An 18,411-nucleotide genomic window follows, 5' to 3' on the forward strand; every position below is an offset into this window, starting at 1 on the left:
AAACAAACAAAAAGGAACGCAGTGTGAATAACAGACAGAGTGAACTACTATTAAAAAGGTTGCAAGACGCAAGGAAAATTTTTGAAAAATAAAAAAGAAATAAGTGGAAATTTTACTGGCGAATGTGTTAAATTTTAAGGCACAATAAGGAAATGACTCTCCCCAAACATAACAGTATATAAATATATATATATATATATATATATATATATATATATATATGAAGTGCAATGGCCGAGTGGGCAAGGTATTGCACTAATAGTTGATCGGTTTCAAGTTCAAATCCACTTTGGGTATTTTACGTAATTTCTTGAGTTGATTGTCAGGAATATATGATAGTGAGGTTGATGATGATGATGATTATGATGGGGGATGCTTTGGGATGCAGTGAGGTTCATGATAGTCACCACATGCACACAAGAACTAAAGGGAGACGCATGGGCTCATAATGATAATGATAATAATAACAATAGTTTTGGTGGTTGAACTGTTGGTGGAGGTTATTAAAGTATTATCAAAAAGAAAGATTGTTTTACATTGACACATCATCATCATCATAATTGTCATCATTATCATCATCATCATCATCACCACCACCACCAGCATCATCATCATCCTTTACTGTCCATCTTCAACGTTGGCTTTGGTCAGAGAGATTGACAGGATCCAATAAGTCTGAGGACCATGTTGTGCCCCCGTGTCAGGTTTGGCCTGGCTTTCTAAGACTGAATTCCCTCCCTGATACCAATCACTTTACAGAGTGGGCTGAGTGCTTTCTGTGTGTCCCCAGCAAAACAATGGACCCCAGGTAGGGAGGGAGAACTTGTTGCTAAGAGAAAAACGAATGGAAAGGAGTGAAGGGTCAGAGGAAGAATGGGTTTCTTGTTGAGGAGAAGCAACAAATTTTAGAAACGATGGTGGCCGAGTGGAATTGGCGTGACATAAATTGCGATGAGGTGTCCAACCGCAGGGAAATACAAAGTAAATTTCAGTTAGATTTGATCTCAGTTATAATGTCTCCACTCAAATTTCTAGTTGTGAGCGTGTGGTGGTGGTGGTGGTGGTTGGGACAGTGGTAATGATGATGATGATGATGATGATGATGATCTTATGTTTAGCAAAATTTTTTCCTTTGTCAAAAGTATCTGATCAGTAAATGCTTGAGAAAATATAGACTTGAAAGTGTCTCCTGATAATTTTGGAACAGATTCTGTATGTCCCATTGTTAATAAAAAACAACCTGAAAAACATTGACACATTTCAATGGGGATTTGATTGGCATCAAATCACACACAAAATGGTTTTTAAAAGAAGCACATAAAAAAAAACAAAAAAACTTCATCATTTAGTAATCTTAATAAAATATACTTACCAAAACTACTGCAGGCTTCCTAAGTATTACAACTCAAACACTGTTCTGCAAGCAATGGCTGCACAAACTGGAACAGGAGATGACGGGTGGTGGGGGAGATGGTGTATATTATTGATCTGTAAATATGATGGCTTAAAAAAAAAAATCACAGCGCACAGTTAACTAAAATATTAATTTTAATAAGTCTAATTAGTAATGGCTCCATTACTATTAGCAATTAACCTTGTGGGCATGGTGCAAATTGTCTTCTGTTTTGATTGAAGAAAGTGTGTGTGTGCGCGCGCCCATGCATGCACACATGAAGCAGTTTCGCTGAAGCAGCGCGCCACAGGTAAAGGGAGATAATTACATGCGCTCTAATGGTTCGGCAATAAACCGGTTTTTACAACTGCATCGATAGCAACAACAACAACTGGACACCCCCCACCACTCCCTGCGAGGTCATGCACTGGGATGGGATCCCCATGTCGTGCACATATGATTGTGATGCGTGTGCCTGGTAATAACCCTTACCAGACTTCGTATATTTGTAGCCGTGTCACTTTGATGGCATGCGCTGGTCTCTCTATTATAATGATAATAATAATAATAATAATGATAATGATGAAGAGGATATGACCAAGATGTAAACGTTGCAGTATTTTTACTGTTACGAATTGTTATTTTTATCTTATTTTTTTTTTTACAGCCCTTCAAATCCAACATTATCAATATTTCTCTGCCAGCCAAAGCCTCTCTCCCTCTCCCTCTCCCTCTCTCTCTCTCTCTCTCTTTGTGACTCCATTGATCAAAACTTGAATCATAGATTTGCACCCGGGTGTTTATCGGTTGAATAGATCTCAAAAGGAGCCCTTTTGTGTGTCCCTCTTCTGCACTCAGGGCCTTAACCCTCATAAAACAACTTTGTCGTCTTTGTATTCCTCGTCCACGTCTATATTCTTCTGCTTCTCACATCAATATTTATCACCAGTGACTGGGGGTGGGGGTGGGGAATCAACCGGGAAATGGTGGTGGGAGCAGGGGGAGGGGGAGAGAATGACGACGAGGACGAAGTTTAGATGAAGTTTAGATGTTGCCTTTCATGATGAGGATGATGATGATACGAAGAAGAAAAGAATGATAATGATGGTAGTGGTGGTCGTAGTTTTGATGATGCAGATGACGATGATGCATACAAATTTTCTCCAGATTCCCTATGGTTACATGTAGTCCATACAGCTGTTTCCATAAGCACTCCATGCCCTCCTACCCTCGAAGACTGGGTCTTTGGATTCCCTTCTACCGCATTCCTGGAAATAGTATTTGCTTCTATATTTATATTGATTTATTTATTAACAGCCACCTGACTGCCTCCTGTGCCAGTGGCATGTAAAAAGCACCATTTGCGTGTGACTGATGCCAGTGCTGGTGGAACTTAAAAAGCACTCACTGCACTCTCGGAGTGGTTGGCATTAGGAAGGGCATCCAGCTGTAAAAACCTTGCCAAATCAGATTGGAGCCTGGTGCAATCTCCCGGATTGCCAGTCCTCAGTCAAACTGTTCAAGCCACGCCAGCATGGAAATCGGATGATGACGACGACGACGACGACGAGATATATATAAAATTATGAAAAGCACCTGTGTTGGTGCCATGTAAAAAGCACCGTTTGTACACTCTGTGAAGTGGTTGGTATTAAGAAGGACATCCAGTCATAGAAACCATACCAAAACAGTTTGATTGGAGCCCTCTGACTTGCCATCTCCAGTCAAACTGTTCAACCCATGACAGCATCGAAACCGGATGTTAAACGATGACGTTGATGACGATAAAGCCAGTTGGCCATAAGTCAGAAAAGAAACTGACTTATGGCATAGAACTGGTCAGATGGTTACCATTGATTTCATGCCTAGCACTTGGCAGTAAAGACCAATTCATCAGACCTGCTGGTCAAAAAACACGTCACCTCTTTACTATATGGCTGCTATTTCTAACAGGTGAAGAGACTACGTAAAGGATTTATGTGTGTTGTTCCCATGGCGACAAACAGTCTGAGGCTGCCAAATGGTTAAAATTACGTAACTTTAAATGCTTGTAACTTTTTTATTCATTATTTTTACATTTGAATAAATAATCTGGTGAAAATTTGAAATGGTTGGAAGACACTTAACAAGATTCTCGGGTATAATTGGAAAGATTAAATTAATAAAATTAAAGAAACAGATGATGAGATAAAAAAGGGAACCCGAGAGTACTTGCAAAATAGGAACTAAATTCTCCCTCAAACCACATTCTTCCACTCTTATAAAATGGATTCAGTATATAATATAAGCCCTAAATACACTCTGTCGGGAGAACTATAGGTTTTGGGGAAAGGGTTCAGCGCTGGAATATTTTCCATCCAATTTTTTTTTTCTGGGTCAGAACTGTCCTCGTATTAAACACAACAAGAGGCAAATTCACAACTGTCTTTCATTCCTAATTTTCACCGTTTTTGCTTCATTTTTATATCAAACGTCTTCAAGAAATATATAAAGATCATAAACATTCAATCTTCGCTTCTTGTAAATCGGAAATATTCTCAGACTGTTAAAATTCATTCATCAAGTTAAAAAAAAAAAATTAATGTCGGAACAAAATTTATTCAACTCTCATTTCCTTTAACACCGGCTATATCCGGTTACACCGTTGTCCACGCGATTTCTCACATTTTCGGGTTTGGTTCAATTCTGGTAAGTTTATTAGATTCTAGATTTCAGTTTGGTTTCTTATTGATTTCCAACATTTTTGTTAGTATGTACAATACGCACACACATATGTATATAACCTCTCTCTCTATATATATATATACACGCTTTTATCGGCCTTCAACTTGACTCCGTATAAAACACGTGGGCTTATTTCTCGCCGATCCTTTTACTCTAGAAGTGGTGCATCTTCGATTCAGGTACAGATCTTACGTAACTTTTCCCTTCTTTGAAGAACTGTGTCGTTGGGTTAAAGAACATCGAAATTCTGTGTCGCAAAACGGTTTCTGATTTCAGTAGAAAATGCATTGTAAATGAACATCGCCAAACCTCACCGCGGAACTTTCAGTGTGCTTCTCCGTTTCGATTCTCTCCAACCGATCTGTCTCTCTCTCTCGCTTGCCCCCTTTCTCTCTGATTCTCTTTCTAAATACGCGACACTGTGTCCCGTCTCCTCAAGGGCAACTTCTATATAAACAAACAAAATGATAAGGTGGGGGGAGACATTCAGTTCAACAGTTTTGGAATAGTTTGACATGAGTGGGAGCAGTTGAAAAGGAGATTTTCAAAAATCGAATGTCCAAATATTGAGAACAGAAATGAAAACTAATTTTCAGAAACCGTTTTGCAACACAGAATTTCGATGTTCTTTAACCCAAATCAAGAGGACGTTGTCCGGAACACCACCCACCAAAAGATGTCAGTTGTGTTGTGTAAGGGTTCGCTAATGAATGGGGACAGTTTTAAAATATCATCTCTTTTAATCCTGTTGAGTCTGTTGGCTCCCTCACTGATCACTAGGGCAGATTCCATGGATCCAAATTAATAAAGGCTCTCTCACTGTTCAGAACTTTGACAAGTCTTACTCTTGACATCAGCAAAGTTGCTTATTTAATTCCTGTATTTCCTGATCTCTTGGATTCTAAGTTCCAGTCAGACCATTTGGCGATCCTTCGTTTTGACTCGAAAAATGCCCTTCCTAATAATGCCAACCACTCCGAGAGTGTAGTGAGTGCTTTTTACATGTCACCGGCACGGGAGCCAATCAGGGAGCAGTGGCATCGACCACATTTGGATGGGGCTTTTTACGTGCTACCAGCAAGGGAGCCAGTCAGGGGTCACTGTGAAAATATATTTGGCCAAAGAGAAGTGTTACCTTATTTGGAAACTGGGAACGGTTGGCTACAAGAAGAGCATCTCTGGCTGTAGATGTTCCATCACAGCAACTTCCATCCAACCCATACAAACATGGAGAAGTGGATGTTAAAATGATGATGGTGGTGATGTGTAGCTAAGACGACATTTTCCAATCTTCCCTCTGCATTTTTAAGAACAGTTTGGTGCCCCATGAAGGAAAGCTTACGTTTTTAATTCAAATGTTTTCTCAATGCTGCATGTATATATTTTTGTTTTGTTTTCCAGAATTAGAACCTTCCCAAAATGGGGGACTTTAAAGTTCACCAAGTCAGATTTTTCTCTCCCAAAGTGTTGGGGATCCAGTGTTTCTCTTACAATGAACTAAACAAAAAGTTGGCCTTATCACGGTAAACTATTCTTTACTCTCAGCTTTCTGTGTGTCTGTGTGTAACATGAAAATTGTTAAATGTAAAATGCTTGTGGTTGTTGCTGTTTTGTCCCAGGTCAGCTCTGGTCAAGCAGATCTGTAAATCAAGAGCATTCTGGCCATCAAACCATTTGACCATCCCATCTTTTATTTAGGCATTGTCTCTTTGGACTCAGTGCACTTCTAAGATAGTTAGAAGTGAATTGATGGAATTTGGCTGCTATTTCTAGTGAATGGAGCAACCAAGTGGAGGCTCGTTTTTGCAGTTGTGATTAATGATAATTGCAGATGTGTCTGTGTGGTTCACAAGTTTGTTTCCCATCTTTGTGGGGGGTGGGGGGAGTGTCATACTGCTACGGCCCTCAGCCAACTGAAGCCTTTGTGAGTTGATTTGCTTGAAGGAAACTGAAAGAAGTTTTTTCATAACTGATTAAATAAAATATTCTCACATTCTTTTCAGAACTGATGGCTCCATTGAAATTCTTGGAAACTGGTACAAAGAAAAGGTAAATTATTTTAGAATTCCTCTTTCCCTGAAGAACCAATAATGGTTTCGAATTTTGGCACAAGGCCAGCAGTTTTAGGGGAAGGGAATTAGAGCAAACCCAAGACTGAACCCCTAAAAGGATGAAAGGCAGAGTTGGCCCTAGTGGTGTTTGATGTGAAACATAAAGAGTCAGAAGAAATGCTGCCAAGCATTTTTGTCCGAAATGCTAATGATTCTGTCATCTCCGAAGAACCTGAAATAATTCTGCATATTCTGTATGGGAAATGTCTGAGATTTAAAGATATTTGGTTTGGTAAGCTGAGGGAAAGAACTAAAACTTTTAACATCATCCACGAAATGGATTTTGTTTGTGAGTTAAAGGAAAATATTCTTATGGCTTAATCAAAAGAGAAGAGACAGGGCCCGCAAGCTTTTATTTTCTCAGGACCCCCATTTATCTGTCTGTTTACTTAACCACTTGTCTCTTTATCTATCTCTGCATCTTTTTGTCCCTATAGCTAGCTAGATAAGTAGCCAGTTGTTTATCTAAACCAGCTGCTTATCCACCCATTTACTTGTCCTTCCTACATGTGATATACAATTGGAACATTAATGGTACCAATCTCACCCACCATGGGCATTGTCCCTTTCCTCTAGGTAACATCTGAAGACAGGTAATGGCTTGCACCAGCCAACCGTAACAAATCCCTGTGTTTAGTTTTAGAAACCTTATTAATTTTTTGTGCTGCTTCTTTGTTTCAGGTGATTCCTGGTGACATCGACCATCCTATTGAAACGATACTCTGGGTTTCCAATCGACTGTTCTCAGCTGGAGGTTCTGGAGAAGTTGTAGAATATGATCTTGTCAAACTTGAACCAAAAGTAAGACATTAACATTCTGTCTTTGTTTTCATTTCTCTTCATTTCTTTCTTCTCCGTTGTGTGTGTATGTGTTCTCTTGATATCGTGCAATGGTTGTAGACAAAAGCAATATCAATCATTTCCATTATTCTGCTAAAACATGTTTGGCCATGGGGAAATATTACCTTATTTGGAAACAAGTGAGAGTTGATGACAGGAAGAGCACCTGGTCTGCTTCACTAAACTCCATCTGATCCATACAAGCATGGAAAAGTGGACGTTAAAAGCAATGAGAAAGACAGTCGAACAGTGTTAAGCTCTCGTTAATGTTAACCAATCTAAATAAGCTCTCTTTAATTAATATTAACCACTACTCTGTCAGTACGCATTGGCTAATATTAATTAATCTATATAAGCTCTCGTTAATTAATCTACTAACAAGTAATGACCTGTGTGTAACAACTCATATTCGTTAATTTAATCTCTGATTTCTTTTGTTTTAGATGAAGGCTCATTGCAATGCTGGTCCGATTTGGTGTTCGGTGAAAAATCACTCAAATACTCGAATTGCTGTGAGTAGATTTCTTTTAACTTCTATCAATATAGAGTGATGGCTAACCCCTTGTATGTTTTCTGTCAAGACACTGCATCCTTAAGGAGTGCACATAACTGGATTGGTTTTGTTCATAAGGTCTGCTCAGTCAACATGATGTGAGGGGCAAGACATAAACTATCAAACCTTGAGCAAGTACATCAGCTACCTCTCCAACTACTAACAAATCTCATCTCTATAATATTTCATGCTTGAAGGTTTTTTTTCTTCCCCAGGTTGGCACAGACGGAGGTTGTGTGGTTTTATTTGATGTGGAGAATGGTTGCTTGAATTATCTGAAAACCTTCAGCAAACAGGAAGGTCAGTCCATCCATTCATGGTTCCCTTTGTTGGGAAATTTTATTTCTTGCTTGGCGTTTGTGTGTGTGTGTGTGTGAAATGTAGAGCAGGTGACTTCCACCACAGCCTGGCTGGACAGGAACACCACAGAAGCCTGTCAGTGACTGTAGTCTTGACCTGTTGCCTGGCTTAACCCCATTATTTGGCCCTCAGAAGATACCTTTATTTGCATTGAAACCAGTTCCCCTGTCTGAAGAACAACTGATGAAATATTTCCTTTTTACCTTCCCTTCAATATTTTCTGTGACCCTCTATATGCTGCCCTTTCTTCTTTGATTATATCAGGAAAAAAAAGAACCCATACTTTTGACCCTTTTCCCCTTCCCTAAGAACCATATTAACCCCTAGCAATAATATCTACCATTTATGAGAGGGAAGAAACTGAGAATGTCATGGAGATTGACCCCACAATGTTAGATTAATTAATTAATTAAGATCAACTAAATGCAATAACATACCAGATGTTTTGATTGCTTTATTTCAGGTCGAATTCTTTGTTTGGATTGGCACCAAGCTGAAGAAATCATCGTCACCGGTGGAATTGATAATATTCGCGTGTGGAATGCCAATTCAGGAATTGCAGTTGAGAGGTTCACCATGAAGAGACACAAACAAAAACAGACCATTGTTTGGTGCATCAAAATTTTAGCGTCAGTAATACTTTGCATCGTATTCTTCTGTTCTTCATAAATTTATCAGATTATGATTCACTTAAGTTTTAATAATTCTTCCTGGGTTCAGAATCAGTGAATTCTGTCTCAGAGATTGTCTTCTGTCTTCAACTAAATTCTGTTTGCTTTCAAGTAGCCGTCACTCTTATTTAACCCTTTTGTTACCATATTTCAGTTGAGATGCTCTGTGTTTCTTTCAATTAATTTTAAATATAACAAAGAATTTAGTAAGGCTTTGAGCTTCAGAAGACATTTGCTGTAGGTACCATGCATCGGAACTGCATGGCACATGGTTGGGAAGTGAATTTCTTAATTGTACAGCCAGGCCTCCATGTGTGTGTGTGTGTGTGTGTGTGTGTGTGAGAGAGACTTAAGTACTGAAGTTGACATGCAATGGCAACATTTTTCTTTTGTTCTTTTTGTGTCGTTTCTAAATTCCAATTAATTTTTGACTTTCTTTTGCTTTTTTTTTCTCTTGTAGTAATTTGACTGTGGTCAGTGGGGATTCCCAGGGCAGAATTACATTCTGGGATGGCAAATATGGCACTGAATTAATGGTAAGATTCTTTACTAAACAACTCCATCATCAAGGGACTGAACTCAGAACCATGTGGTTGTAAAGTAAACTTCTTATCCACACGGCCAAGCTTGTAGCCATTGTTAATGCTTTTTAAGAAAAGCATAAATGGGACAAAATTCTTTGTTTCTCTGGGATACAATTTCTCAGCTGTCGTACTTGTCTCCTTTTATAATTCTTCACACACTGAATACCCCATCTAACTCTGATTTTAATTTGCATTTGGAATTGTTATATTTCTTATTCTCATGTCTTTGGGAATGGTATGAACATCACAAGATCTTATTGACTTATTTTCTGTTCTTTGCAGAGTTTCTTTAGTCACAGGGCAGACATTCTGTGTTTAGCTGTCAGCAAGGTGAGCCATGTCTTTATTTTGATTCTTGTTTTGCTCCTGGATTTCTGTTGCATAGAACCAGGGGCAGCTTAGGTGGGTTGGTATTAAGAGGCGTTTGGGCAATAATTCTTAGGAAATTTGAATTAACTTAGGTATATATAGCTTCTTGAATTTTTAGTGAGAATTCAGTGTTCATTCCCATTGCATGCCATTGTCGGTTTGGTTCTCTGATTGACCTGTCTAATTTTTATCCACCTGAGATTAAATTAGGGTTCCTTTTCTTTTAAAATGGTAAAAATTTGATTTGAGAACAATTTAGTTGCTATTGCTAGCATATCAAGTAGCTGTTTAAAGACATCTTTATTGGATTAATGATTGAAATATGATGACTAATAATGATTAATGGTGTTGTTACCTTCTGTTGGCAGGATGAGAAAACTGTGGTTTGCAGTGGTGTCGACCCAAAACTTATTTGGTTTGAGCTCCTGTCAGAAGAGACGGATGGTTTACCTGCTAAAAAGTTAAAGGGCAAGTTTGGGGCCACTCCTGCTGCTCGTGAACAGAGTAGATGGGTCCAGTCTTTTGCAAAGAACTTCCAGTCCCATGATATTAACTCTTTGGTATTCATCAAAGATGAGCTTGTCAGTGGAGGTAAGTAATTAGAAGCATTTCCTCTTACACAGTGGGTTAGGGGTGGAAAGTCTGCTGTAGGTAAACCCTAAGGTCCTTGGTTCAAATGGCAAGTAAAATAGCAATTGTCTCTCAAAATAGACGTGTGTCTGTTGACTTTTCCTAGTTTTACTCATTGAACTGCTGCCATGCTGGGGCATTGCTGTCAAGCTTTTCGGCACTCATATTAAATGCTGTACTTATTTTATTGTTCTCTAATTTGCTAATCTGCTAAGTTGACAGGACATAAAGGCAAATGACATAATCAGCAGTAGTTTTTTTTTCCAGACCTATATAAACACACACACACACAGGAAACAATAGTTAAGTTCCTGTTAACACATTAGATGACCTTCACTACCAAAGTGGGTGAGTGGGGTGTCTAGATCCATCACAGTCATTGTGCGAAGTATCAGTCTTCTAAGAACCTATCAAATACTCACATCAACCATTCTTCATTTCCAGGAGCTGATTCTTTCATTTCCCTTATTTCACCCAAGAAGAAATGTTTCAAATACAGTGGAATTCCTCAGGTAAGTCAGTCAAAGATTCTTTAAATTCTTTAATAATGTCACTGAAGAATAATCCTCAATGGAATACAGCACCCACATCAGAGATAGTGCTGCTGCTGTCCAGACAAACAGTGTTGCTTGTGCAACTCAAAAAGAAGTCACCTGATTTATGTGGTGGTGATGGGGTTCTTTCACCATCCCACTCCAACTTCTTACCCACTGATGTCTCTCTCTCTCTCTCTCTCTCTCCTTACCCTATCTTTTCTATTGTCAGAGTTAGGATGTTGTAGCTTTCAAAATTACCTTTGATACCCTCAAAGGTAATTAGTTTTTCATAAATTGATATGCAGTCATTTAAAATAATTTTACCCAAATCTTAATTTGGATTGAACATTTCTTTTAATCCAATTCAATCATGGTTTGTTTTGTAGAAGAAATTGGTCCACACTGCTGCCGATGCCAACGTGTTGTTGTTACAGTATCCCACTTACCTTGAAATTTGGGATTTGGGACAAGCCTCCGGGAAAACAGGTAAGTGCTCACCATCTCGTTACTTATTTCATAAGCAACCAAAAGTTTTTGGTTGGCTCCAAGTCCTCCTTAGTCAAAAATTGTTCAGCTGGAAGAATACATTGTCCATTTTGTCTTTCCTAATTTTAAGATGGTAAATAGTTTTGGAGACCAAGTTTTTAGGTCTGGCTGTTCTGCTGCAGCAAACTAAAAAAAAATTCCTCTCCCTCCCTCACCTCTCTCTCACACACACACATATTCCTCATGAACCTGTGAGAGGATCACTACATGGTCTCTCAGCATGCTAGAAATAACAGTCAAATCTATTTATTAAAACAAAAGGCAGGGATTGGAACACCTTTGACCAAGACTAACCTGGACATCAGTGACTGATGACCATCCAACCTGCTTTTTGTACACATGTCCCCATCCCTTCCTGACCTGCAGAATATAACCTTATAAGATCCTTTAATCTTAAGTTTGGGTGTTTTTATGTTTGCAGGGGATCAAAAAATCCTGACATTGGAAAAACAACCAAGAAACCAGGTCCAGTTGAAGAGCAAACATGACAGACCTGTCATTTGTTGTGCGTTAACGAGTGATGCCAAAATGGTAGCATATTCTACAACAACAGACTCTCGTATTTATTGCTTAAATCTGGTGAGTCATTTCTCTTCTCCATTTCATCTCTTTTTTTTGCTTCCAACCATTTTGTGACAATATTTCCAGAGAAATTCACTCCTTTTACCTTTTGCTTGCTTCAATCAGTGGACTTTGAAGAGGTTTAGTCAATCAAATCAGTCTCTTTTTGCTGAACAACTAACTTGTGGGGATGTAAACAAACCTACACCAGTTGTCAAATGTACATACATACATATATGAGTGTGTGTGTCTATATATAATGTAAAGAATGGAGATTAGCAAAGCAGATTTTATGTATGTTACAAGTAAACAACATTGTTTTAGCCTTGAAAGAATTCTTGTCGTCCATGTTGACATGGGTTGGACAGTTTCACCGGGGCTGGTAAGCTGGAAGGCTGCACCAGACCCTAGTCTGGTTTGGCAGGGTTTTCTACCGCTGGGTGCCTTTCCTAACACCAACCACTCTCAGAGTGTAATGTGTGCTTTTACCTGCCACAGGTATGGGTGCCATTTGCATGACTCTGGTATCTGTCACAACTGCAATTTAGCTCAGCTTGATGGGTCTTTTTCTGAAGCACGACATAGTATGTATATATATGGATGTCTATAAATGTTTGTATATATATATATATGTGTAGATATATGGATCTGCAATCTCCTCTCACCTTTTCACCTTCCTACAGGTTACTGACCCGAGTCAGTTACCTTCTTGTCCAGCAGTCGAACACCTGAAAAACTTCAGCAGCATGCTGTTACCTGCACATCAAATGGTCTTCACTCATGACTCTTCCAAATTTATTCTCGCTACAAATGCTGGAACCTTACAAATCCTTAATTTTGAAGACAACGAAATCACCTGCATCAATCCAGCGAAAGGTAAGTTTCTTTCTTTTTTTCTTCTTTTAAACAACAATGAGGGAAGTGGGGAGGGGGGGGGGTTAATTCTTTTATTTATTCGTTATCCTGTGTGTAGTCGGAGTTAATGGTGGACTTTGAGAGGCCATAGAAATGTTTGACCATCAAATAAATAAGTAACCACATAAATGACTCCAGCAGTTGACTTGTGTGTGTGTGTGTGTTCAATATCATCATTTTCATTTGATGTTGTGTTCCAAGCTGGTACGGACTGGATTGTTTTGGCTTGATTTCTATGGTTGGATACCCTTCCTAATGACCACCACTTTACGCAGAATACTGGGTGTTCTTTTATGTGGCACCAGCACCAATAGGGGTCACCATGTAACTCACAAGACAGGACCCCTTGACAATGTGGTGGGGTGGGCTTTCATCCAGACTAGATTGACAACAACAGAATGGAAATTTTAAGAATCCCCTGCTTCATTCTTGATGTGGATTTCCTTGGGGTTTCAAAGTTGTTGGTGTGTTTGTTTGTTTAGGTCTGGAAACAAGGTTCCAAGGCAAACATTCTTTGATGAACTGAAAAGACAAAATAGAATTCTAAAAATATTGAGTTTTTCTTTTTCTTCTTCCATTGCATTCTAAATGTGCACCAGGAATTGCAGAGTCAATACACCTGCTGGAAGTGAGCAGCGACAGCCGATATGTTGCAACAGCAAATAGCAGTCAAGAGGTCAATGTCTTTGACACAGTTTCTGGAGAGGTAAGAATGGTTCCAGCTGAAATAAAAACAACAAGTTCCAATATTTTATTTCTTTCCTTCGAGTCACCCTAATGGTCTTGAAGCATTTTTATTTAAGGAGATTCTTGTTTTGGCTTAGTCAGGGGAGTTTAAGGAGTAGACCTTTGGCATTTTTGAGCAGAAGTTTCAAAACTAATGGAAGAAAGGGAAGAAGGAACCTGAGACATGGTGCAAATACTAAAGGCACCGAAGGTCTGGGTGGTGGTGGCGGCGGTGGCTGTTGTTGTTGTTTGAGTAACAGTAAATTTGCCATTTTAAAACAGATACATTTCTGTGGGGGGAGAGAGAGAGAGTGTGTGTGTGTGTGAAAAGGAGAGAAGATGAATTTGGTTGGACCAATTTATTTCTGACAATTTATAAAGAGATCTTGTCTTACAAAACTGGAAACGCTTTCTCCATCTTGTATTGCTTTTCTTCCTTCCTTCCTTTCTTGCTATTCCTTGGTGGGTTCATAGAGGAACCATCATGACATGTGGTGTATCTTATGTATTTTAAGACTTGGAGGAGTTCATCCCTCTCCAGGTTTGACTGCAGCTGATTTCTTCCAGAAAGAGAGACAAAAGGAATGAAAAAGTGAAAGAAAGAAAGATAATTAGAGAGGTGGTCCTTTATTGATTGACCCCCAAAAAGGATGAAAGGCAAAGTTTACCTTGGCAGTATTCAAAACTCAGAATACAAAAATCTATAACAATTACCAGAAACCAATCTATTTAATGATTTTACTAATTAGTTGGGTTTATATTGCTTTGCCAAAACTTATGATGTGTTATTCACATGTTCATCTGTGAAGATTTTGTCTGAAGTAACAGAAGGTTGTTAGACACAAACAAAAAAACACCTAAGAAAAAGACTTGGGACTCATAAGACCAGGACTTATCTCAGTTTCTAAGGGGCTGAGATGATAACACTTCTCCCTGGATGGGCTCTAGTCCATCACAAGGTTAACTTTCCTGCTGCTATTGTTTAGAGATGAAAGAAAAGAAGTGTTTTGGCCCCAAAACACAACGCAGCACCTGCTTGGGAATTGAAACCATGATTTTAGAATTGTGAGTGCAACACTCTAACCACCAGGCCACACACTTTCACCTCTGATTGTGGAAAAGAAATGTGCTGAGTGGAGATGAAAAATATACTAATTAGCAATACTAATTAACATTTCTTTTTTGTAGCATGTGACCACGGTACCACTTCAGAGAGTAATGCCGACTGCAATAACGTTCCATCCATCGTTACCAATGTTGTTCATTGTCTACAGCAACATGCAAGTAAGTGGGTCTTTAATCAATTATTGATCACCTATCGATTGTGGCTTCATGAAAGAAGAGCTCATCCAATTGGTTGATGCTTTGCCAATAGCAATAAACAAGTGAGGGAACTTTTACATGGTTGCTCGACCTGCTGGAAATAGCAGCCAAATCTTCCACACGTTACACCCTATTGTCAGCGATTTTGATTTGATTTCACTTAAAATTTCCATCATTATTGTTGTTCTTGTTTATTTATTTTAAAATTTGTTTTGTTTTGCTTTTTTTCTCTTTAGTTTCAAGAATTTAATTTAACAGAAAATAACTTCACTCGTTGGTCAAAACAAATTAAGAAAAAATGGCATTCTCAGTGGCTTTCAAGACGAAGGAAAATCACCAATGTTAGCTATAATCCATTAAACCCAAACCAGTTAATCCTTCAAGATGAAGAGATGATCTGTCTGCTGGTTAAAAACCAGGTAAAAATTATTTTGACTTCTTCTAAAAGTACAATTGTAAGCTGTTGCAACACTTGTATAATGTTTTTGTATCACTTGTGTAACTTATTGTTGGTTATACAAGGATCTGGGCAGTCACTCAGATTGCTAGAAATAGCAACCGAGTTCCCTCAAGCCACCTTTCTGTTTTACTTGCTTAATGTGGAGGAAGAAGCAATACCCATGACTTTTGTGGACGCTTCACAGATTGGTGAGCTTGATGCCATTAATGTTCCAGTTAAATTCTTATCAAATCAACCCCTGTCGGAAAGAGTAAGGAGAAGGTTCCATCATCAACGAAACAAACAACTTCACTTCCAACCTCTTATTCTTCAGAAATTACACTAGAAATGATGGCTGCTAAAGGAGTTCACAAACAGCTAAACCCCTGAAAGAGTTCACTGACAGCTAAACCCCTCAACTACCATTGCAGTACAATAAAACATCTGAAATATGCAAAATAAGAGCACAACAAGGTTTCCTCTTCTCATACACTTTCTTTTTTTTTTTTCTCTCTTTAGCCATTCCCAGACCCGAAGGTTCATTTTAAAGTATTTGGTCACCAGGGACCACACAGTGAGGCCCACGCTTTTCATATCGTAAATAAATTCAAGGTAATTATTCCTTTACAATGATTTTTTTCTAATGGCTTAGTTAGGGGAGGAAGGGCAGTACCCTTGGCCCTTTTTAGGGTTCTCTGAATCTAGTGAGAGGAAGGGTTGAAGACCCAGGCTGAATTTTAGTAGCAGGTTGATCTCCACTGAAAGCATCTAAGGCTCAGTTTGTGATGTTTAATGGAATGATGGGCTAAGCCTACCGCCCACCATCAGGAACAATCAGTTTAACAGGCTTCCACATAGTTTCCATCTATGTCATTTCACAAGGTTTGAGTCCACCTGAGGCTGTGGTATGAGAAACTTGCTCAAGGTGCCTCAAAGTAGGATTGATTGAATGTGAAATACCATCAGTGCAAAGAAAACTTCCTGACTCATTCAACCAGTGTACCCCCCCCCCCCTGTATTGTGGTGGTTCCTCTTTCTCCTCTAAACCATTTACTCCTACATCAGTTGTCAAACCAACTGGTGGTGGGTCACTGCTGCTGCTGATACTACTACTACTATGTTCTGAACCAACTCAATAGTTGTTATAGGGTTGCTTGACTTGCTAACAAAAGCCCCTTCAAATTAGTCACTGCTGTCTTATAAGAAGAAGGACATTTTAGATAATGTAGTCCTTGATACATTTTGCTTGGAGAAAAAAAATGGTCTTTCCATGAAAGGCATCCTTTCACTTGGCTTAACATCACTTCTCTCCTTCAAATATATTAGTCAGCAATTAAATATAAATTCCCTCACAAGGATCCCTTGCATGATGGGGACCTTGTGAGGGAATTTGGCGACAGAAGCTGAAAGAAAACGTGTGTGTGTGTGTGTTTCCATTTTGGATCCACAGCATCACAGTGGCTGTGGTTGTTACTTTCTTGTATCCTGTCATTTCATGCCTTTGAAACTGTGTGGAGTAAGAGATCCCTTAGTGACAGTTAAAGGTTGGTAACAGGAAGGGCATCCAGCTGTAGAACAGGGCTTCTCCATCTTTGCTCAAGAGCAATGTGATCACACGGCTACATTGTTCTGAAAGAGATTTGTTTAACATTATTTTACTTTCTCTACATTTTTTACTTGACTTTTTATATTTGTTTTTTTTTTCAGTATATTCTTGGAAGCAGCTTCTTAAGGAATGGACAAATGGTTATTGTAGAAAAAACTCCAAAGGATTTTGAAGATGATTTATTGCCTGTTTTAAGAGTCAAGAAATTTGGAATGGGATAAATTTGATGGAACAATAAAATTTAATTTTTCATATTTTTACTAATTTTTGTCTTATTTGTTTTATTTTTGTTCCTGTGGAATTATAGGATACATTTACTGTAAACAATCACCTAATATTTCTTCTGAGAGCTTGGTTTTTTTTTTATATCATACAGTTAGAATTTGCAATTTGAACCACCCAAATCAACGTAACGCTTGTGCCGACTCTTGCATTACTTTCAGGATAACCGTTCTCTGTGGCTTCTCTATATTTGCTCTGGACCAAATCTCACTCACAAAGCATTGGTTAGCCAGAGATTATTGGAGCAAGCACTTGCTCTAGGGGCTCCACAGTAAGATTGAACCTAGAACCATTTTGTTGTGAAGCAAAAGTCTTAACTATGCGACCACGTCTACACCTATATACAGTTATATACACACACACACATATATATATATATATATATATACATACATTCACATACAGTGAGGATGATCAATATATAACCATGTGCCGAGTCTTTAGTTCTGAGCTGATCGGTTCGTTTAGATTCTGCAAATGTGTTCCAGAAAGAATTAACTTCATTAATGCAGTTATTGTAAAAATGTCTGTGTGTATTTAATTAAACTGGCTCAAACTTCAAGGACTGCTATAATGAATTTGTCATTAATGATCAGTTTAATTTTCTGTTTCCTAATTTTACGAAGAATAATCACAGAATTCAAATCCAATGCTTTCTTTCAGCCGATTGAGTATTGCTTCTTGATTTCAGACCTTCTTCGACCTACGATCGAACAGATCAAATACATTCCCAACTTCACTTTTTTTAAAGCTTGCGTATGTTTTGAGTAAGACATGGTTGCTATTTCAAGCAGACCCGACGGTTACGTATTCGTTCTGTCATGGGAACATTGCATTCACGATTCGCCAAGAGGTTGCTGGCCCTCAGTCAATAAGAAGCGATCCTATACCTGAGCGTCGTCGTCCGAATGCTTCGTCGCTGTTTGTAGTTTTGAAATATTTTTTTTTTTTACCTCAAATGAACTCTGATCAACCAAACTTATCATCAAGGGCGTCCCATCCATGGCTATCTCTTCTTTTAGGAGTTTACAAGACTAAGTGAATACAAATTTTGGGAGAGTGTGTAAGTCGGCCACAGCGGAATTTGAACTCAGAACGTAAAGGCGGACGAAATGCCGCTAAACATTTAGTCCGGCATAGTAACTATTCGGCCTGCTCACCGCCTTCTACACAAGACTAATTATCCAATGTCTCATTCCTTCCGTTTTAAGACAGTAAGGAGTTTTATGAGGGAGATTTAGC

The 18,411-nt window shown here is 38.7% G+C and overlaps 2 protein-coding genes across 5 annotated transcripts in view; one reads left to right on the top strand and one right to left on the bottom strand.

Moving 5' to 3' along the window:
- Positions 1-1,622, bottom strand: part of LOC106877552 (uncharacterized) — a 66,661-nt gene extending 65,039 nt beyond the window's left edge. For 2 of the 3 annotated variants that reach the window (XM_052975161.2, XM_014926484.3), the window contains exon 1: positions 1,373-1,512. The gene's annotated coding sequence lies outside the window, so the exon portion shown is untranslated. Of the gene's footprint in view, positions 1-1,372 lie in introns of all 3 variants that reach the window. The other variant, XM_052975160.2, reaches the window with a different exon arrangement.
- Positions 1,623-4,039: 2,417 nt separating this feature from the next.
- Positions 4,040-17,151, top strand: LOC106877551 (U3 small nucleolar RNA-associated protein 4 homolog). Of its 2 annotated transcripts, none has more exons than XM_014926482.3 (19): positions 4,040-4,296; positions 5,519-5,640; positions 6,121-6,166; positions 6,910-7,029; positions 7,512-7,580; positions 7,837-7,921; positions 8,445-8,610; positions 9,113-9,188; positions 9,519-9,566; positions 9,974-10,196; positions 10,680-10,747; positions 11,158-11,257; positions 11,739-11,896; positions 12,562-12,754; positions 13,393-13,499; positions 14,708-14,803; positions 15,079-15,261; positions 15,801-15,893; positions 16,989-17,151. In XM_014926482.3, the coding sequence occupies exons 2-19, from the start codon at positions 5,537-5,539 to the stop codon at positions 17,106-17,108; spliced, it is 2,055 nt and encodes a 684-aa protein (XP_014781968.1). In that variant the 5' UTR covers positions 4,040-4,296; positions 5,519-5,536; the 3' UTR covers positions 17,109-17,151. The 2 variants fall into 2 exon arrangements, with proteins under 2 accessions (XP_014781968.1, XP_014781965.1); XM_014926479.3 differs by having other exon boundaries at positions 4,040-4,081.
- The last annotated feature ends 1,260 nt before the right edge of the window (positions 17,152-18,411 follow it).

The sequence above is a fragment of the Octopus bimaculoides genome, chromosome 20, assembly GCF_046866305.1.
Source record: "Octopus bimaculoides isolate indiv1 chromosome 20, ASM4686630v1, whole genome shotgun sequence".
NCBI classification, from domain to species: Eukaryota; Metazoa; Mollusca; class Cephalopoda; order Octopoda; family Octopodidae; genus Octopus; species Octopus bimaculoides.

Bases quoted from the DNA above. Each gene is read 5' to 3' on its own strand.
- LOC106877551 (XM_014926482.3), top strand. From the start codon at position 5,537: ATGGGGGACTTTAAAGTTCACCAAGTCAGATTTTTCTCTCCCAAAGTG. The intron at 6,167-6,909 runs GTAAATTATTTT...TCTTTGTTTCAG, and splicing joins GAAACTGGTACAAAGAAAAG to GTGATTCCTGGTGACATCGA. The intron at 15,262-15,800 runs GTAAAAATTATT...TTCTCTCTTTAG, and splicing joins GTCTGCTGGTTAAAAACCAG to CCATTCCCAGACCCGAAGGT.